Consider the following 21277-nt stretch of genomic DNA (forward strand, 5'->3'; position numbering starts at 1 on the left):
GAAAAAAAAAAAAAAGAATTCTCCACAGATTTAGGAATGCAAACTGGAATGCATTTCAATAATTTTCGGTCAGTATCTGTCCAATTTGCAAGCAAATTCCTCTTAATGCAGCAATTCCCCTTGTGAAATCTACAAAAATAATCACAGGAATAAGTTAACCTTAGTGGAAAAGGCAAATAAAGTTTTTTTTCTGGGTTTTTGTTTTGTTTAAGTGATTTACCTACTGTTATGCAGCTAATGAATGAGCCTGGGGGTCCAGTCCTGCCCTATCTGATTCTGACAATCACTGCCCTGGGGCCAAGACGGGAGGGTTCTGGCAAGAGCACTGGTCACAGGCAGCAAAATCTCAACGCACTTTTCTTTCTTTCTTTTCTTTTTTTTTTTTTTTCCATGCCTGAAGCATGCGGAAGTTATTTCCAGGACCAGGGATTGAACCCACACCACAGCAGTGGCAATGCCAGATCCTTAACCCACCGAACCACCAGGGAACGCCAATTGCACATTTCCAAGATTTAAAGAGTCAAAAAAAGCTTTAGGAGTGGTTGTCCTAAAGCTTACATTTTTTTTTTTTAAAGTTACCTGTATTTATTTATTTATTATTTATTTATTTATTTATTTATCTTTTCAGGGCCGTACCTGCAGCATATGGAGGTTCCCAGGTGTCAAATTGGAGCCACAGCCACTAGCCTACACCACAGCCACAGAAATGCCAGATCTAAACTGCATGCTGCAGCTTGCAGCAACGCCAGGTCCTTGACCCAGTGAACGAGGTCAGGGATCGAACCCACATCCTCATGGATACTAGATGAGTTCTTAATCCTCTAAGACGTAATGGAACTCCCCTGGGTGATTTTTTAAAGCTCTCACATCTCCATCTGGACAGCAGGTTAGAATACTGGGACTTTAAAAATGCCATATCCATATTCAGGCCACACTCTAGCCTTATAAACCCACCTCCTCTGTATGCGAGGCCCAGGCATCAGGAGTTCTTTTAAAAGCTCCCAGGTGATTGGCTGGTGAAGTCAAGGCTGAGAACCTCAGGCCTTTGCCACTCACAGTACAGCTGCCGCACAAGACCATGGGCAGAAATGAAGTCTCTCAGGTTCAACACCTCAGACTGGCGGGATCAGAATCCACATTTTAACAGGGGTCCTAAGTGATTCATACTCACATTAATGTTTGAGGTAGATTGGGTGAGGTTTTAGAGTTATTTCAACACTTCTCCCCTGTGTGACTGCTGAACATCCTGGAACCCTGGGCTGCCACTGACAAAGTCAAAAGCAACTGGGCCATGGTTAATTCTACTATCTCCTGAGCAACTCATAAGGGGAAGTACTACTCTAAAGGGAGGTATACCTCTTCTTCCAGATTCCTCAAATCTGGACGAGAGCATAGATTGAGGGAAGACTAGCCTGGATGCAGTATAAGTGCAAACACCCTTAACTCTAGGTGATTAAAAGCTAAAAGTAAATCAACCATATGAGGCATCTAGTAAAAATTCAGATTCAAGTAGGTTGCATTCATTGGTCTCAGTCACCTCTCACCAGATCCCAAATCTGGTCTCCCTACTTCTTACCTTTTTTTTTTTTTTTCTTTTCAGGGCACATGGACATTTCCAGGCTAGGGGTTGAATTGGAGCTGCATATGTGACCTATGCCACAGCCACAGTAATGCCGTATTCTTAACCCAGTGAGCCAGGCCAGGGCAAACCCACATCTTCATGGATACTAGTCGGGCTCATTACCACGGAGCCCCAACGGGAAGTCTGGGGTTTTTGTTAACAGAGAGGAGAAAATGGCTATTGGAGAAAATTCAGCAGAGCTCAGCGCCCAAGGAAGAATTTCCTAAAGAACAGCTGCTGTGTAATGGAACAGGCAGGGCGCTCCCTGCCCCCTGAAGTAGGAATCACATCAGGGGAGAAGCGCTGCTCCAAAGTGACCGATCTGTCCTTCAGTTATTTATCTTCAGCTCCATAGACCGTCACGCTGGCCTGCTTCCTGCTCCAGGTGTGCACCGAGCTGTCTTCCCCATCTGACGACCTTGAGCTTCCTGCAGGTGTCTCCTGTCATTTGAGTCTCAGAGGGGTCCACTTGGACCACCAGACCCACAGGTGCGCTCACCCCACCCCCCATCAGTTCACACCCTTTTGATTTCTCACGTGCATGACCTTAGGAGTGAAGACTGCTGGGGTTCAATCCTAGCTGCACCCTTCCATTGCTGTGTGATGTTTCCATGCCTCCACCTGCTCATCTGTAAAATGGGGATCATAATAATGCCTGTCTTCCTAGAGTTGTTAAGAACACTGGTTGCATAGGTAAAACAGCCCATGTTAGCTGTTGTATCACTGTATCAGGTGTCCCTTCTTCCCACAGGGACAATCTCTGGGATCCTCTTGCCTTCCTGCCCCACTGTCATTGCGGGAAAACAGCCCCCAGCACACTGCTTGACAATCGTATGGCCCTCAGTTTCTCCAGGGAATAGTGCCCTATGGTGGGGATCCCACTGCATTCTCCTGCCTGTGTTTCAGAATGGCCTGTGCAGACGTGTGACTGGGTCACTTTGCTGTACAGCAGAAATTGACTGGACACTGTAAATCAACTATAATTTTAAAAATTGAAAAGAAAAAAAAAAAAAAGGAATGGCCTGCAGAGTGGAATCCAGATTCCCAGAAGCTGACTGCTTCTGCATCCCAACAGGCCCCTGGATGATCCCAGTGCAGCCCAGCCATGGACTGAGGAGTGGGAACCACTGGGTTACATGACCTAAAACTTCCTTAAAAGTCTACCTGATGTGACCTCACTGTATATGTTTTAATTTTACTTTATTATTTTTTTTTTGGCGGTCCCTGAAGCATGTAGAAGTTCCTAGGTTAGGTATGGAACCCAAGCCATAGCAGTAACCAGAGCCACAGCAGTGACAATGCCAGATCCTTAACCCACTGAGCCACCAGGGAACTCCTATAAACTTTCTTTTTCAGCCTCACTGTAGCACATGGAAATTCTTAGGATACTAGTCAGGTTCGTTAACCACTGAGCCATGACGGGATCTCCATCTCTAACTTTTCAACCTTGACCTGCCTTAGACCAACAGCCCTTGGACCACTTCCGTGCCTTGGCAATGGGCTCCAGTGCCCTGGTCCTCATAGGCTGTTAACTGTCAAGTTTTTATCTTCAGCCACCCCGACCTCTCTCCTGACCTCTCCCCTGTGTAGCTGCACTTGGATGTCCTCCAGGCATTTCCAAGCCACACTGCAATTCCCAGGAAACTCATTCTGTTGTCACCCTCTCCACCTCAATGAGCAGCTCACTTTTTCCAGTTTGCACAAACCCCGAGCTGGAGTCACCACAGCTGCCTCTCCCACTGTCACATGTGCCCTCCTGCCTATTTGTTGGACCATTGGCAGGACTGTCACACATCCCCAAACCCAGCCACGTCTCACCATCTCCACCTCCACAGCTGCCACTCTGGTCCAAGTTGCCACCAGCTCATGCCTGGATTATCCTAACCAATGTCTCCGCTTCTGCCTTTGCTCTCCCCGTGCTTTCTCAATCCAGTGGCCAAAGTCACCTTTTTAAAACAGAAATCAGGCAATGTCATCCCTTTGTTTGTTACTTTCTGGTAGCCCCCAGCGCATTTGGAATAAGACCCAGAGCCTTCGCAATGTCTGTGGACAGTTCCGAGGGAAGCTGCGTTTTCTCTGACCTCATTCTGCTGCCCTGACTGGCCTCCCAGGCTGCTACCCCTCAGTTGTGGCCTGGGCACTTGGCCCCACTCAGCCCGTGAGAGGATCCCTCTTCCCTTTAGGGCTTTGCTCCAAAGTTGCCTTCTCAGTGAGCCCTGCTCTGACCAAACCATTTAACCTGTGCCCAGATCCCAGCTCTGCTCTCCTCTGTGCAGGCTTTGCTTTTCCCCAGGTCTCTTATTATTTTCAAAAGATTTTATACTTTCCTCACTTAGTTGACTATCACTAAGGATATAACTAGTATCCATGAGGATGTGGGTTCAATCCCTGGCCTCACTCAGTGGGTTAAGGATCTGGTGTTTTTGTGAGTTGTAGTAAAGTTCACAGACATGGCTTGGGTCCCTTGTCACTGTGGCTGTGGTGTAGACCATCAGCTGAAGTTCCTATTCCACTCCTAGCCTGGGGTACTTCTATATGCTGTGGGTGCAGCCCTCAAAAACCAAAAAAAATAAAAGAATCTGACTGCTTCAGTTCAAGTCGCTGTGGGGGCGTGAGTTTTATCCCTGGCCCTAGTGCAGTGGGATAGTTAAAGGATCCTGCAGCTGTAGTGTAGGTTGCACCCGTGCCTCAGAGTCAGTACCTGAGAACTTCCACATGCCATGGCCATGAAAATATATATATATTACTTTTTCTCCTGCCATGTTGGTCTTTTTCTTCTTTGTCAGGGACTCAGATGCTTTCATCATTTGTTTATGAATAATTTCCTAGTTTGTTCTTTGTCATTTAACTTCATTTATGATGTTTTCCCCATGTAGAAAATTATTATATAGGCAATGTGTTACTTGTTTAAAATTCATAATTTCCAGGTTTTATGTCACAGCTTCACTTTTATGTATATTTTTATTATGATAAAATATACATCTAGGAGGTCCCATCGTGGCGCAGTGGTTAGCAAATCCGACTAGGAACCATGAGGTCGCAGGTTTGATCCCTGGCCTTGCTCAATGGGTTAAGGATCTGGCGTTGCCGTGAGCTGTGGCATAGATTGCAGACATGGCTTGGATCAGGTGTTGCTGTGGCTATGGCGTAGGCCGGCGGCTACAGCTCCAATTTGACCCCTAGCCTAGGAACCTCCACATGCCGTGGGAAGCAGCCCTAGAAAAGGCAAAAAGACAAAAAAATATATATATATATATATATATATATATATACACATACACACACACACACACACACACACACACACACACACACACACATCTAAGTGTATAGTTCAGTAGCATTAATATATTCCCATTTTTTGTGCCACCATCATCTCCAGAATTTTTTCATCATCCCTTTCCCCCCTCTCCCCACCCCTGGGCAACCACCATTCTGCCTTTGTCTCTATGGGTTTGATTTCTCTAAATGCTTCATATGAGTGAAATATATATATATTTGCTTTTTAGGGCCATACCTGCAGCACATGGAAGTTCCCAGGTCAGGGGTGGAATCAGAGCTGCAGCTGACAGCTTACACCACAGCCACAGCAACACCAGATCCAGCCACATCTGCAGACTATGCTGCATTCACGGCAATGCTGGATCCTTAACCCACTGAGAGAGGCTGGGGATCGAACTTGCATCCTCATGGATACTAGTCGGGTTCGTAACCCGCTGAGCCACAATGGGAACTCCATATTTATTTATAATGTTTGGAAATTACTGCACACATTCTGGCTAGTTGCTTGGTCAAATATTCCTATTAATATCTAAATATTTAAATACATATATGCTCTGATCCAGCCCAACCCTGCTATAACTTTATCTCCAGCAGAGACTGACTACTGTCTGGCCTCCAAGACTTCCAGAAACTCTGCATCCTCTTCTGCTGGTTCCAAGCCACGACCCAACCTCCGGGTGAACTGGATAAAAATGCAGATGCTTAGCATTTACTCTAGACCTCGTGATTCTCCAACTGGACCTGGAGGGGCTGAGGGATCTGCAGTTTACCAGGTGCTCAGAAGCAGTCCCCTGCTAGGCAAGGCTTTGGAGTTTGCGATCAGCGGTGGGCAGCCGTTTGGTCCAGTAGAGGGCACGTGGCAGCACAAATCTGGGCTCTGCATCCCCCCATCGCTTCCAGTACTTATCCCTCTGAGAAATGGGGTAAGAATTCCTAGGTCATGGAGATGAACACTGAGATAGCATCTGGGACTGGGTTCTGTAAACTCTGAGAATTTATACATGTAAGGGCTGTCAGCACTAGCTCAGAGCTTCCCAATGCTACTTCTGCAGCCTCGTCAGGGCCCCTCCCCTGGCCAAGGAATGATAAAAATATCCCATCAGCCTTACATCACAGTGGGGGTGAGGAGACACAGCGCTGGGCAATGGCAAATCTTCAAGCAAGTGCAGCAAAACACTTCATAAACCTTCTACAAAACTTTTTTTCTTTTTCTTTTTTTGGCCGCCCTGTGGCATATAGTGTGCCTGAACCAGGGATCAGATCCAAGCTGCAGTCTTGACCCAAGTTGCAGCTGCAGCAAAGCCAAAGCCTTAACCCACAGTGCCGGGCTGGGGATCGAACCTGTGTCCCAGCATACGGATCTATTGTTTAAGCAGTCCAGGGTGGAATTGGGAGAGAGAAGGTATGGGAGTGGGGGTGGGAGAGGGTGGCCCAAACCCAGAAGTGGCCCTAAAAGGCAAAAAGACAAAAAAAAAAAAAAAAGTAGTGAGGATGATAAGGATATTATGAATTGGACAAACTTATAAGTGGCAAGGGGTAGTCAAAAGGGGTGCAACTCTCTTTTTTCCTTCTTTCCTTTCTTCCCTTCCTTCCAACTTACCTCCCTTCCTTTCTGTTCTAATGTTTTATAATGGAAAATTTCAAACATACCCAAAAGTGGAGAGAGTAGGATAGTGAAATTCCCACAGGCTCATCACCCAGCTCAACTTTTGTCACTAAAATTGTTTCATCTATTCCCCGTTCTACAAATGCTGTTGGTTTTGCTAGAGCGTTTTAAAGTAAATTTCATGGAGTTCCCATTGTGGCACAGCAAAAACGAAACCAACTAGGAAACATAAGTTTTCTGGTCTGATTCCTGGCCTTTCTCAGTGGGTTAAAGATCCAGCATTGCTGTGAGCTGTGGTGTAGATCACAGATGCAGCTCGGATCTGGCATTGCTGTGGTGTAGGCCAGCAGTTGTAGTTCCGATTAGACCCCCTAGCCTGGGAATCTCCATATGCCATGGGTGTGGCCCTAAAAAGCAAAAAAAAAAAAAAAAAAAAGTAAGTTTCATATGTCATCTCTCCTATAAATATTTCAAAATGAAGTATCTCTAACACAATCAAAATGCCATTATCCCATCTAACAAAATTAGATTAGTAATGATTCCTTACTATTAATAATACACCTGTGTGGAGTTCCCATTGTGGCTCAGCGGGTTAAGAACCCAACCAGTATCCATGAGGATGTGTGTTCGATCCCTGGCCTCACTCAGTGAGTTAAGGATCTGGTGTTGCCATGAGCTATGGTGTAGGCTGGCAGCTATAGCTCCGATTTGACTCCTAGCCTTGGGAACCTCCATATGCTGTGGGTCTGGCCCTAAAAAAGAAAACAAAGAAAAAGAAATACACCTGTTTGGAGTTTCCATGTGGCTCATCAGGTTAAGGATCTGGCAGCTGTCACTGCTATGGTGTGGGTTCAATCCCTGGCCCGGGAACTTGCTTGTGCTGTGGGTGAGGCCCAAGAAAACCATCCTTGTTTAGAAAGTGGTTTGGTAATATGCTTCAAAAACATATTCATACCACTTTGGCCCAGTTACTTTGTCTCTCCTTTTCTACCTAATTAGAGAAAAAAAAAAACTTTATTCTGTAGCCTTATTTGTAAGAGAAAATACATCTTTGGAAACTTGGATGTTGAACAATAGTAATTACAGCATGTTCATATTGCAATAGTATTTATAAAGTTCGGCTGAGTAGCAATGTTTATAGTTAATGTAACAAGACCAAGCAGAATGTAAAATTATGTATTCATTGTGAGATATGTAAATATGGATATAAAAGTTCTCATTGAGCACTGATTATATCATAGGTGCTATGGGAACTGTATTCACTCAAAGATATGAGCATTATTAATACCTCTTACAGACAAGGAAATTGCTGTTCAGGGAGATGAAATAACTTTCTAGGACACCCCTCAGCTGGTAAACTGTAAATTCAGGTGAGGATGGAATCTGAGCTTTGTCTGGCTCTACAGACCAAGAATTTAACCATTTTCCTTTCCTCCCCACCCCAACCCCCAGGCATTAACTTGCTCACAGAAGTTGTCATTGACTAAGCCGTGGGATTATAGGTAGTTTCTTTTTCTTCTTCACTTTGCAGCATTTCCTACTGCAGGTATTATTTGATATTAGAGAGAAATATATTCAGATTACATATTTAAACTTTTATATTTAAAACTCAAGAGAGAACATATTTGGAGCATGCGCTAGATAAAAGGTTCTCGTGGCCAATGTGCAAAAAGCTCCTATAAACTGATGAGAAAAAAGATAACTCAAGAGAGAAGGAAGTGCCTCCTGGGAGTTCCCGTGGTAGCTCAGTGGAAGCGAATCTGACTAGTAACCATCAGGATGTAGGTTTGATCCCTGGCTTCACTCAGTGGGTTATGGATCTGGCATTGCCTTGAATTGCGGTGTAGGTTGCAGATATGGCTGAGAACTTCCACAGGCTGTGAGTGTGGCCCTAAGAAGACAGGAGAAAAAAAAAAAAAAAAAAAAAAAAAAAAAAAAAAAAGAAAAAAAGAAAAAAAAAAAAAAAGATGCAACTTGGAAACCAAATGGCTAAGGATATAAAAAGGTCCTGTATAAATCTCACTATAGCCAGTTTAAAACCATGACAAAATACTGTTTTGCATCTTATCAAGCTGGAAAAAATCTTAGAAATTCATAATATCCATGTGCTGGTGAAGAAATGGGAAAAGGGGTGCTCTTACCCCCTGCTGGTAGGAAGGGGGCTGTTCTAGTATTATCTATTGACACTGCATAACCCATACAGTTTGACCTGGCCATCCTACTTGGATGATTCTGTCGTACAGAAATCACAGTATTATTTGCAAGGGTATATGTTCATGTGTAGCTATTGCAGCATTATTTGTACGGAGGAAACTGGGAAAGCATGACTGTCCACCAATAAGCAAATAGTTTAATAAATCAAAATCAGTCAACTCAGTGGAATATCAGGCAGCCATTAAAAGTAACTAGATCCCCAAAATGAATTTTTTTTTTCTTTTTTGGCTCCATCCATGGCATATGGAAGTTCCCCGGGCCAGGGATCAAATCCAAGCTGCTGCTGTGACCTATGCCACAGCCTTGGCCACACTGGATCCTTAATATGCTGTGCCACAGTGCAAAATCCTGAATTTTTCCAAAGTTAAAAAAAAAAAACATTAAGGAGTTCCCGTTGTGGCTCAGCAGGTTATGAACCCGACTAGTATCAATGAGGATGCCGGTTTGATCCCTGGCCTCACCCAGTGGGTTAAGGATCTGGCGTTGCCATGAGCTGTGGTGGCTCGGATCCTGAGTTGCTGTGGCTGTGGTGTAGGCTGGTGCTTCAGCTCCAGTTCAACCCCTAGCCTGAGAACTTCCATATGCTGCAGGTGTGGCTGTAAAAAGAAAAAAATAATAAAAAAATAAATAAAAATAAAGAAATGCAGAATCTCATCCCCATCCTGACCCACTCAACCAGAATCTGCATTTTCACAAGATTCCCCCACAGAAGCACTGTGTTTAGTGTGGTCCATAAAGGGGAAGCCTTCTGTTGTATTGTGGCAAAAATGAATAATCATCCACCCAAACCCAACCTTTTCTTGTACACTAACTTCCCACTTTTAGCTGGGCACATGGCTACCTAGGATAAAGATTCTATTTCTCAGTCTTCCTTGCAATTTGATGGGACCATGTGGCTTTGCTCTGGCCAAGAAGACAAGACTGGAAGTGAAGAATATCATTCTGCATTGTGCCCCCAAAAGGGACATTGCTTCAGTCTTCCCCGCCACTGCCCCGCTACGTCGTTCCTTGTTTTCTACTAACTGCAAATGTCAGTAACTGAATCAGTCACTGTATTAGCCTGTTCAGCTGCCATAACTAAACACTACCTGCTGGGTGCCTGAAACAACAGAAATTAATTTTCTTGCAGTTCTGGAGGCAGCAAAGTCCAAGATTAAGGTCTGGCAGGATTTGTGTTCTAGTGAGACCTCTTTTTTATGGTTTGCAGGCTACCTTTTTGCTATGTGCTCCCACAGCCTTTTGTGTGTGTGTGTGTGTGTGTGTGTGTGTGTGTGTGTGTGTGTGTGTGTGTGTGTGTGTAGAGCTCTCTTTCTCATCTTTTTTTTTTTTTTTTGGCCACACCTGTGGCATGCAGAAGTTCGGGGGCCACAGCAGTAACAATGCCAGATCCTTAACCTGCTGAGCCACCAGGAAGCTCCCTCTGTTCCTCTTTTTATTTTTTATTTAAAAAAATTATTTATTTATTTATTTGCAGCCCTAAGCTGCACCTGCAGCATATAGAAGTTCCCAGGCTAGAGACTGAACTGGAGTTGCACCACAGGCACAGCAACTCGGGGTCCGAGCCATGTCTGAGACCTACAATGTTGGAAACTTAACCCACTGAGCAAGGCCAGGGATCGAACCTGTGCCCTTGGATACCAGTCAGATTTGTTTCCTCTGAGCCACAACAGGAACACTTGTTCCTCTTTTTAAAAGCCTGCCAGTCCTATCAGATTAGGGCCCCACCCTCACAATCTCATTTGACCTTAATACCTTGTAAAGGCTCCCTGTCCAAGTACAGTCACATTGCTGGGGGTGGGAGGAATGTTAAACTCTCAACATATGACTTTAGGGAGTGAGGGACACAATTTAATCCATAGCAGCCACCTTGGACTCAGAGATGGAAGCTTCTGCAAAGAATGCCATTCCTCCTTCTCTCCTGCCTACCCTGAACCATTAGATGAGTGGGAAACTAGTTTGCTGTTCAAAGCACTGTGCTTTGGTTCTGTTATAGCAGCTTAGCCTTTCTCCCAACTCATCCACTGCATATTCACAAAGATCCACTGAGCAACAAGAAAGGAATGAAGAGATGCCCTCTAAATGGTTGCTATTGGAGTTCTAGCTGTGGTGTTGTGGCCTAGTGAGTTAAGAGCCTGACTGCAATGGCGCAGGTTCGATCCCTGGCCCGGCACTGTGGGTTAACGTCTTTGGCATTGCTGCAGCTGTGGATTAAAGGCTTTGGCATTGCTGCAGCTGTGTTGTAGTTCACAGCCATGGCTTGGATGCAATCCCTGGCCTGGGAATTTCCATATGCTGAGGGTGTGGCCATAAAAAAAAAATAAAAGAATAAGTGATTACTGTTGGTTGCTACAAGGGTGGTGGTGGTGAATAAACTAAGAGTATTGAGGTAAAAAGATATCCAACAGCATTTCAAGCTGTACAATTACACTCAACATTCAAATGACTGTGGGAAATATGATTTTCCCCATTTTGAAAGTAAATAATTGAAACAGTAAGACTCCCCATGGGAGTTTCCATCATGGCTCAGGGGAAATGAATCTGACCAGTATCCACGAGGATGCAGGTTCAATCCTTGGCCTTGCTCAGTGGGTTAAGGATCCAGCATTGCCATGAGCTGTGGTGTAGGTCACAGATGCAGCTTGGATCCGGTGTTGCTGTGGCTGTGGTGTAGGCCAGTAGCTGCAGCTCCAATTCGACCCTAGCCTGGGAACCTCCATATGCCACAGGCGAGGCCCTAAAAAACAAAAAAACAAAACAAACAAAACAAAACAAAAAAAGAGAGAGAGAGACTCTCCATGGAAGGACACTTACTCATAATGAAACCTCATATTCCAGCCCTCTGCATATACCAGTTTTCCTTCCTCCCCTCCCTCCTTCCCTCCTTCTTTGGTGGGGATGCTGTCTTCCCAGGGTGGGTCAGGGAATAAGGTGGAGAAAGTACAGTCCCACTGCTGCTGGAACATCTTCTCCAGGTTTTATTTTCAGCTCTCCTCTCTGTACTCCAAGGGCAGGGCAGGGATTTTCAGGTGAGAGGGAAGAATCTCCACCGCGCCCTTGTAAGCTGTTCTCATTCTACCTACTGGTAAAATGGCATTAAGGGCCCCCAGCGGTTCAAGATGGGGACCTTGACTGTACAGCGATAAGGACAGGCACAGCCGGGCAGGAGAAAGTAGCCTGTGCCCACCTCTACGGCAGGCTGGCGCTCAGGCTCCAGAAGGCATGGGAAGTCCGCACTCTGGCGAATCCGGTTGGGGTCCCCATGGGCCAGGTACAGATCGTGGGAAACTGGATACAGCGTTGGGCAGACGCTGAGAAACCTGCCTTCGTCCTCCACTGTCGTCACGTGGCTCTGGGGCGGGAAGAAGCCTGGTAGCCCCAGGTCTCTGGCGGTCATGTGCCGTCTTCGGAAGGCAGCGTACCCATCTTCCAGCCGGGGGTTGGCGATGGGGACTGGCCGATAAAACTCTTTGTTCCGGAGTTGGGTGTCCAGCTTTGCTTGCTGCGGAAACCAATCACACCGGAAGGGGGCGCTGAGAGAGGTGATGTACAATGTAGCTTCTTCCTTGGGAGAATCCAAGGTAGCCACACTTTGCTTTATTTTTCAGAAATCAAATTAGCTTTCAAAGCGTAATATTTACAACAGAGGGATATCCTGAAATAATACCAAAGGGTTTGATTGTGAAAAGTTAGTCTATTTTCTACCCTCCTCCTCTCCTGTTCTCATCTCCGGAGGCAATCACTTCCTTCAGTGTGCTTTGTTAGAACTATTTTATGTGTGTATAAATATACGTAGATATATCCACACCCTCTCCCTTTGTACACAAGTGATATATATGATCCTTCCACTCTGCATTTTGCTTCGCCTAAATAATGTTTCTCAGAAACTGTTACCCTTCATGTGTATAGATCTTACTAATTTTACTGGGCTACCTCAAAGTAAGAAATGATTTTTTAAACAAGACTTTAAAAGAGCAAATGATAGGGAGTTGCGTCGTGGCTCGGTGGTTAATGAATCCAACCAGGAACCATGAGGTTTTGGGTTTGATCCCTGGCCTCGTTCAGCGGGTTGAGAATCCAGTGTTGCTGTGAGCTGTGGTGTAGGTCGCAGACAGGGCTCAGATCTGGCATTGCTGTGGCTGTGGTGTAGGCCAGCGGCTACATCTCTGATTAGACCCCTAGCCTGGGAACCTCCATATGCTGTGGGTGCGCCCTAGAAAAGACAAAAAAAGAAAAAAGAAAAGAGCAAATGATAAAGGAAAACACTGATACATCTGGAGATATGTATGTATGTCTTTTTAGGGCCTCACCCATGGCATACGGAGGTTCCCATGCTAGGGGTCAAACTGGAGCTACAGCTGCCGGTCTACACCATAGCCACAGCAACATGGGATCTGAGCCATGTCTGCGACCCACACCACAGCTCATGGCAACATCGGATTCTTTTTTTTTTTTTTTTGTCTTTTTTTTGTCATTTCTTGGGCCGCTCCCGCGGCATATGGAGGTTCCCAGGCTAGGGGTCGAATCGGAGCTGTAGCTGCCGGCCTATGCCAGAACCACAGCAACACAGGATCCAAGCTGCGTCTGCGACCTACACCACAGCTCATGGCAACGCCAGATCCTTAACCCACTGAGCAAGGGCAGGGATCGAACCTGCAACCTCATGGTTCCTAGTCAGATTCGTTAACCACTGCGCCACGATGGGAACTCCGCAACATCGGATTCTTAAGCCACTGTGCGAGGCCAGGGATCGAACCTGGGTCCTCATGGATACTACTTGGGTTCCTTAGCCACTGAGCCATGACAGGAACTCCACATCTGGTTATATTAAAATAAGAATTTCTGGAGTTCTCTGGTGGCACAGTGGGTTAAGGATCTGGTGTTATCACTGCAGTGGCTTGGGTTGCTGCTCTGGCTGGGATTTGATCCCTAGCCTGGGAACTTCTTGTATGCCATTGACATGGCCAAAAAAAAGAAAGAAAGAATGAAAAAAGGAAAAAAAACCACACACACAAGGATGATTAACTCAAAACACAGAAGAGGGTTTACCTCTGGGAGTGGGGGAGGGTTGTGGGCAGGGAGGGTCACACAGGACTCTAAGGTACATTAATGTGCTGTGTTTTAGCTGGCTGATAATAGGTATATTGGTGTTTGTTTTAACAATATTATTATTATTATTATTTTGTCTTTTTGTCTTTTCTAGGGCTGCACCTGCGGCATATGGAGGTTCCCAGGCTAGGGGTCTAATTGGAGCTGTAGTCTCCAGCCTACGCCAGAGCCACAACAACTTGGGATCCAAGCTGCGTCTGCAACCTACACCACAGCTCACGGCAACGCCGGATCCCTTAACCTACTGAAAGGTCAGGGATCGAAACTGCAACCTCATGGTTCCTAGTTGGATTTGTTAACCACTGAGCCACAATGGGAACTCCTTAACGATATTATTTTTAAACTATAAAGGTATACCATTTACACTCTTTTGTATGCATGATTTGATGAACATTTTAAAACCAGACACACACATATGCAAATAAAAAATACACTTTAGATCTCCTGGCTTCAGACATTGTTCTCAGCTAGTGCCCCAATGTCCACACTCATAATAGAGATGGTTTCAGTGGGCCATTGAAGGAAGACAGGGCTAAGTGGCTTCTTACCTCTTCCGGTGCAACCCTGACATATTTGTGCTTCCCATAGGGTTTGTAGTCGACCATGTAGGAGCTTTGGTATGTGTCTAAATCCACGGGGGCCTAAAGGGCAAGAACAGGAAACAAAATATCCCACCTCAGTGCTCTCCCACTTAAAGGCTTTCAATGGCTCCTCATCATTTGTGGGACAATGAGCCCTTCCTGATCTCACTCATTGTCTGTGGGACAAAGGTCCCTTCCTGATCTAACTTCTACTTGCCTTTCCCTTCTCGCTACCCTTGGCCCACCTTCAGGCCCATTACTCCAGACTTACTACTCCCCAGACTTTCCAGATGCCTCCCACGTGCTCTTACTTCCTGCTGGAAATGCTAGCTATGCTGCTCACCCACTGGCAAACTCCTACATATCCTCCAAAACCCATATTAAATCCCTCTTCCCAAACATCTCTCTCTCCCACTTTTTTTTTTTTTTCTTTTTGGTTGCATCTCCAGCATGCAGAAGTTCCTAGGCCAGGGATTGAGCCTGTGCCACAACAGTGAGAATGCCGGATCCTTAACCCCCTGCCCCACCAGGGAACTCCTCTCCCACCTTTTATTCTCCACCTCCCAACAATTAAACTCTTCCTCCTCTGCTTTCACAGCACATCTTATATCCCTTCACCACAGAGGCTATCCTGGTGTGCTGTAACTGACTGAATGAAGGACACTAGATTACGACCTAATCTTAGGCACCTCAACAAGCCTCGAAGCCCAGTGTACTGTCTGACTTAAGTTGCCCAATAAATGCACGCTGAGTAAATAAGTGAACCTCCAGAAAATTGTAAACCCTTAGCTTCCGACTGCCTGTTTAAAATAAAGCTCCGGGAGTTCCCGTTGTGGCGCAGTGGTTAACGAATCCGACTAGGAATCATGAGGTTGCGGGTTCAATCCCTGTCCTTGCTCAGTGGGTTAACGGTCTGGCGTTGCCATGAGCTGTGGTGAAGGTCGCAGAGGTGGCTCGGATCCCGCATTGCTGTGGCTCTGGTGTAGGCTGGTGGCTACGGCTCCGATTCGACCCCTAGCCTGGGAAGCTCCATATGCCACGGGAGCAGCCCAAGAAATGGCAAAAAGACTAAATAAATAAATAAATTAAATAAAATAAAGCTTCATGCCAGGAGGATGGCTAGAGGGAGTCCCAAGGAGCCTGCTCTTCCCCTGAGGCTGTTTGCCAAAGGTGCTCAACCTTGAGATGGTCGCAGGGGCCAGAAACCCAGGACACTCACCTGTCTGGGGTACACCACACCTGCCATAGCCGACGACCTAGACATAGACAAGTTGGTTAGTCTCACTCCTAGCACAAGCAGCGAAAACAGCCACTGCCCCCAAAGCTCTGCCAACCAAGCAAGACCACTGCAGTCCTCCCAGCCTCGCCCTGCACGTGACTCAGCAGCAGAGATAAATGGGTCCCAGCAGGGGTCTTCGGACAAAGGGGTGGGACTCAGAAAGAATGACAGCCGTTAAGCCCATCAGATTTACCACTCAAGCAGAGGGGCAACTGACAGCAGGGCAAGTGGTATGGTGGCAAATAACAGTCACCTTTTGGGGGCGGGGGTTGCAAATAAACTCCAGTTTGTAGCATTTGCCAACTTCTGTGATGTCACTGCTCCCACCCTGACCCCTTTCAGGCTATCAGTGTAATGTGATGCTACGTTGTACAGATGTGCACAGAAAGGGTTCCAGGAGCCGGGATGAGCTAACTCTGGCACACAGGTTCCCATGGGTCAGGACTCTGAGCAAGGTTCAGGCCAGGGATTTAGAGGTGCCCTAAAGCAGAAGTGCAAACCTGGTTTCTAGTGGAGCTTGGGGGATGAGAGGGCAGCGCCCAGGGTGAAGGACGTTGTGAGGTTCTGCATTCTATTGACAATAGCAGCATGTGGGTCCAACCCTGCCCCTCGCCTGCCCCCCAGGCCTGGGGATGCCTTACTGCCCTGGACTTGTGGCAAGCTCTCTGAGGCCACCCCATCTTGTGTGCATGGCTTCCTATCTTCTTATTTTTATTGATTTTTACAGCCACACCTGCAGCATATGGAGGTTCCTAGGCTAGGGGTCGAATTGGAGCTACAGCTGCCAACCTATGTCCACAGCCACAGCCATGCCAGATCTGAGTTGCATCTGTGACGTATGCCACAGCTTGAGGCAATGCCAGATCCTTAACCCACTGAGCGAAACCAGGGATTGAACCTGAATCCTCATGGATACTAGTTGCGTTCGTAACCTGCTAAGTCACAATGGGAACTCTCTCCATAGCTTCTTGATTGGGATTCCATTTCATTCCCATGGATCCCTGTCCTGAGCCCCACTCCATGCAAGGGCCGTGGACCAGCAGGCAGGTTGCTGAGCCTCAGGTGGTCCCTGTGTCCCCTCCTTTTTGTGCATAGACAGTTCCTCTCCCAGGCTAAGGACCAGCTTTAGTGCAAATAGAACCTACCCTTCCTTCCAACAAGGGGACGATGATGCTCCTGGCCTTCCAACTCCGAGTGCCCCTGCTGCCTGGAGAGTCCCACTGCCTGTCTCATGGCCACACCTGTCTTTGAGATGAGCATTGAGCTATGTGATGCAGGCTCTTTTAGTCACAGTCCCCCTGCATTGTGATTGGGTGACTGGCTAGCCTCCTGCTTGTCTGTCCCCCTGTCCCCAGCTCACCCCCTTTCACAGGGAGCTTCTGGTGTCCCTACACACCTGCCCACATGAACCCTGGCAGCATCAGAAGGTACCCAGGACCACAGGGCTTTCCGATGCTCTATGGAATCAGTCTATTTCCAGGAGAGGAGGGTAAACAGCCCCATGGAGATTATGACGTCTGACTATGTGTGATTGAATCCACCTCAAAACATAGCTCCTCCCAGGCCCCTGTTGCCTGAAAGGCTAGCTTATCCCTCCCTCCTCTGTGTGTCAAAATTCTCCCTCCTCTATGGTTATTTGGGTGTCTATAATCCAAAACAAAAAAGAACAAGAGTTGATAAGGATGTGGAGAAACTGGGACACTTGCACATTGCTGGTGGGAATGTAAAATGGTAAAGCTGCTCTGGAAAAGGGATTTATGGTTCCTCAAAAAATTAAGCACAGGTTTGTCACATGGTCCTGCAATTCCATTTCTGAGTATATACCCCAAAGACTGGGAAGGCAGGAACTGGAACAGGTATTTGCACACCCACATCTCTAGCAGTATTATTCACAGTGGCCAAAAGATGGAAGCAACCCAAGTGTCCATCAACGGATGAATGGATAGGAGTTCCCATCATGGCTCAGCGGTTAATGAACCTGACTAGCTAGCACCCATGAAGACGCTGGTTTGATCCCTAGCCTTGCTCGACGGGTTATGAATCCAGCGTTGCCATGAGTTGTGGTCTAGGTTGCAGACACGGTTTGGAGCCTGAGTTTCTGTGGCTGTGGTGTAGGCTGGAAGCTACATCTCTGATTGGACCCCTAGCCTGGGAACCTCCATATGCTGCAGGAGTGCCCCCCAAAAAGCAAAACAAACAAACAAACAAACAAAAAACCCAGATGAATGGATAAACAAAAGGTGATAGATACATTATTCAGCCTTCAAAAGGAAGAAAATTCTGGCAAGAATTACTACAACACGGATAAACCTAGGAAACATTATGCCAAGTGAAAGAAGGTAGCTCATAAAGGACAAATATTGTATGAGTCCACTTATATGAGGTAACTGAGTCATCAAATTCATAGACACAGTAAGTAGAGTGGTGGTTTCCAGGAGGCTGGAAGGAATGGGTGTTGAGTTTCAGTTTGGGAAGATGAAAGACTTCTGGAAATGGATCATGGTGATGGTTGCACAATAATGTAAATTTATTTAATGCCACTAAACTGTACACTTAAAATGGTTAAAATGATAAATTTTACATATATATATATCTACCATTTACATAAATGTTAATATACTTACCACAATATGAAAAAATTCCACTTTCTTTAAGGGCTACCTCTTCACAAAGTTTTTCTTGGTTTCTCGTTAGGAGTCACCATAGACTCCTTTCATTTATCCAACTAATATTTATTGAGCACTTATTTTGTGTTGGATGCTGTTCTGAACCCTGCAGATTCAGCAAGGAAGGAAAGAGATGGGAATTCCTGCTTGCACAGTGTCCTGGTGCAAACAAAACAGACTAAACAAGGTAATAAGCAATTCAGCCTCCACTAGATCCAGCAAAGAAGCCAAGATGCGTGTGGGAGAAGAACAGAGGTGCTTCCGATAGGGAGGATCTAAGAAGGCCTCTTTGAAAGGAGACATTAGAGCAGAGATCTGAAGTGTAGAAAGAACCAACCATGCAAAGATCTGGAGGAAATGTGTCCCCTGCGCAGGGGTCAGTAGTGCAAAGCCTGGATGGACAGAACAACTTGGAATGAGAAGGGCCAAGGAAAGGCATGGGTGATGGCACAAAGCCAAAACATGTCATGAATCTCTGCCTTTCTCTTTTTTCATGCCAGTTTCCCTTTAGAAAGCTGTTTCTCTCCCTTTTAGGAATCATGTAGTTTGAGTGGTACTGACCCTACCCCAGCTCCCAGGATACTCCATCCTCGGGGCCACCATGATTAATTCAGAGAGAGGCTCATGACCAGGGCGGGCTGATAAGCCCCATCCCCAGCCCTTGAGAGAGAGAGAGTCTCTCTTTCTGAGATAGAAAACATGAAGAACCGGAGTTCCCATTGTGGCACAGTGGTTAACAAATCCGACTAGGAACCATGAGGTTGCGGGTTTGATCCCTGGCCTTGCTCAGCAGGTTAAGGATCCGGTGTTGCCGTGTTCAGCGGGTTAAGGATCCGGTGTTGCTGTGAGCTGTGGTGTAGGTTGCAGACGCGGCTCAGATCCCACATTGCTGTGGCTCTGGCGTAGGCCAGCGGCTACAGCTCCAATTAGACCCCTAGCCTGGGAAACCCCATATGCCGTAGGAGTGGCCCAAGAAATGGCAAAAAGACAAAAAACAAACAAACAAACAAAAAAACACGAAGAACCTTGAGAGCCTGGAGCCACCTGAGGCCATCTTTGTAGAGAGAGACTAGCCAAGAATAAAATCAGCAGAGCAAAGAAAACCCAAGAGTTGGAGACAGAGAGGGATTGCATCAAGAGGGCCCTGAGCCCCTGGATACAACGATGCCTGAAGCTGGAACTAATCTAGGCTTTGTAGTTTATGTGAGCCAATAGATTCCTTACATCTGAAGCAGTCCCAACAAATTCAAGGCTGGAGAGCTAAAGTGGTTGTTTCTGCTAACAAACTGTGGGATCCTTGAGGCAAAGAATTGGGTCTTACCTTTTTATCCCTCAGTGCACTGTCACTTAAGTGTAGGGATTTAAGATGCACTTGTGAATTTAACAAAACTGGCAAAGAAGAGGGTAACAAATAGAATGGCGGCAGAGATGGAAGCAGAGGGGAGAGCTGAACCACAACAAATGATTTTTGTGCATCAAGGATACATATTTCAGGAAAATATCACCAAGTGGATTTCAGAGTCCTGACTTCAAGTCCTGCTATTTACTATCCTCATGATCTCAAGTCAGGTAAGTTCAATAAAAGTCAGTTTGATCATGTGTCATTCAGGGACATAATATCTGCCTGAAATGAAAGTAGGAAGTCAAATGGATATACTTGGTGTTCTTCATCGCAATATTCACTCACAGTTTCTGAGTTTCTGTTCTATGCCAGATGCTGTGCAAAGGCCTGTGATTACAATAGTGAAATAAAACAGAAACAGAGTTCTCCTGTGGCTCGGTGGGTTAAGTATTCAGCATTGTCACTGCAGTGGCTTGGGTGGCTGCTGTGGCGTGGGTTCCATCCCTGGCCCAGGAACTTCTGCATGTCACAGGCACTGCCAAAAAAATATATATCTATATCTATATCTATATCTATCTATCTATCTATCTATCTATCTATCTATCTATCTATCTATCTATCTATATATCTGGTAGACACTGTCCTGGAGGAGGGGGAAGAGAGGATACAGGGAGATGAGTTGGCAGGATGACGATGGTGGCTGGGACAGGTGGTGGAGATGGTGGCAGATACCAAGAAGGGTGGGTAAATTCAAGTGGCACTTTGGAAATAAACTCTTTAGGACTTAATTATTATTAGGAAACAGCAGGGGCAAGACAGAGAAAGTCATCAAAGATGATGCCCAGAGTTTTGAAAGGAGTCTTTGTGGGTCACAGTTCCTCTGATGAGACAGGAAAGCTTGGAAAAGGAACACCACCGTCTTTTTTTTTTTTTTTTTTTTTTTTTATGGCCACACCAACTGAGTATGAAAGTTCCCTGGCCAGGGACTGAATACAATCCAGAGCTTCAACCTACACTGCAGCTGCGGCAATGCTGGATCTTTAACCCACGATGCAGGGCTGACAGTGAAACTGGGCCTCTGCAGAGACAAGCCAGCTCATTAACCCACTGTGCCACAGCGGGAGCTCAAAGTACCACCATCTTATTGCAGTTGTGCAGCCAGGGTGGGATCCAAGCAGGTACACCAATGTACAGTTCAGGGGAAAGCTCTGGACCCGTGCCACACAGGTACTGCTGGTAATAGAAGTGGTATTTGAAGCTCATAGAGATGATTTATCATATTAGGGACTACACAGCTCTGGGGTGTGATGCTGCCTCAAAGAGCATCCCGCTGCCTCCCTAAACAAGGGTCAAGGGCAGTGGGAGAAGAAATCAGGCCAGAAGAGTGGAATGGTGACAGAGTCCATGCAGTCTTCTTTTTGGACCGCAGTGTTTGCCATGTTCACTGTGGTCAGGTTTCTGCAGAATCTCCTGGCTTCAGACTTAATGCAGCACCATTAATGCATCTACCTGCAGAGCCCAGCTGCTGGGCCTCCCATGGTCATGGTTATGCAGCAGCCGGAGTGGGCAAGGTCACTCCG

General features: G+C 46.2%; 1 protein-coding gene across 1 annotated transcript; it reads right to left on the minus strand.

The window, feature by feature from the left end:
• On the minus strand, positions 11800-15668 carry TEX37 (testis expressed 37). Its single transcript, XM_021088418.1, has 3 exons — positions 15630-15668; positions 14378-14470; positions 11800-12222 (listed from the first exon to the last, which is right to left on the minus strand). The coding sequence occupies exons 1-3, from the start codon at positions 15654-15656 to the stop codon at positions 11800-11802; spliced, it is 543 nt and encodes a 180-aa protein (XP_020944077.1). The 5' UTR covers positions 15657-15668.

Source organism: Sus scrofa, chromosome 3 (genome assembly GCF_000003025.6).
Source record: "Sus scrofa isolate TJ Tabasco breed Duroc chromosome 3, Sscrofa11.1, whole genome shotgun sequence".
Lineage (NCBI taxonomy): Eukaryota > Metazoa > Chordata > Mammalia > Artiodactyla > Suidae > Sus > Sus scrofa.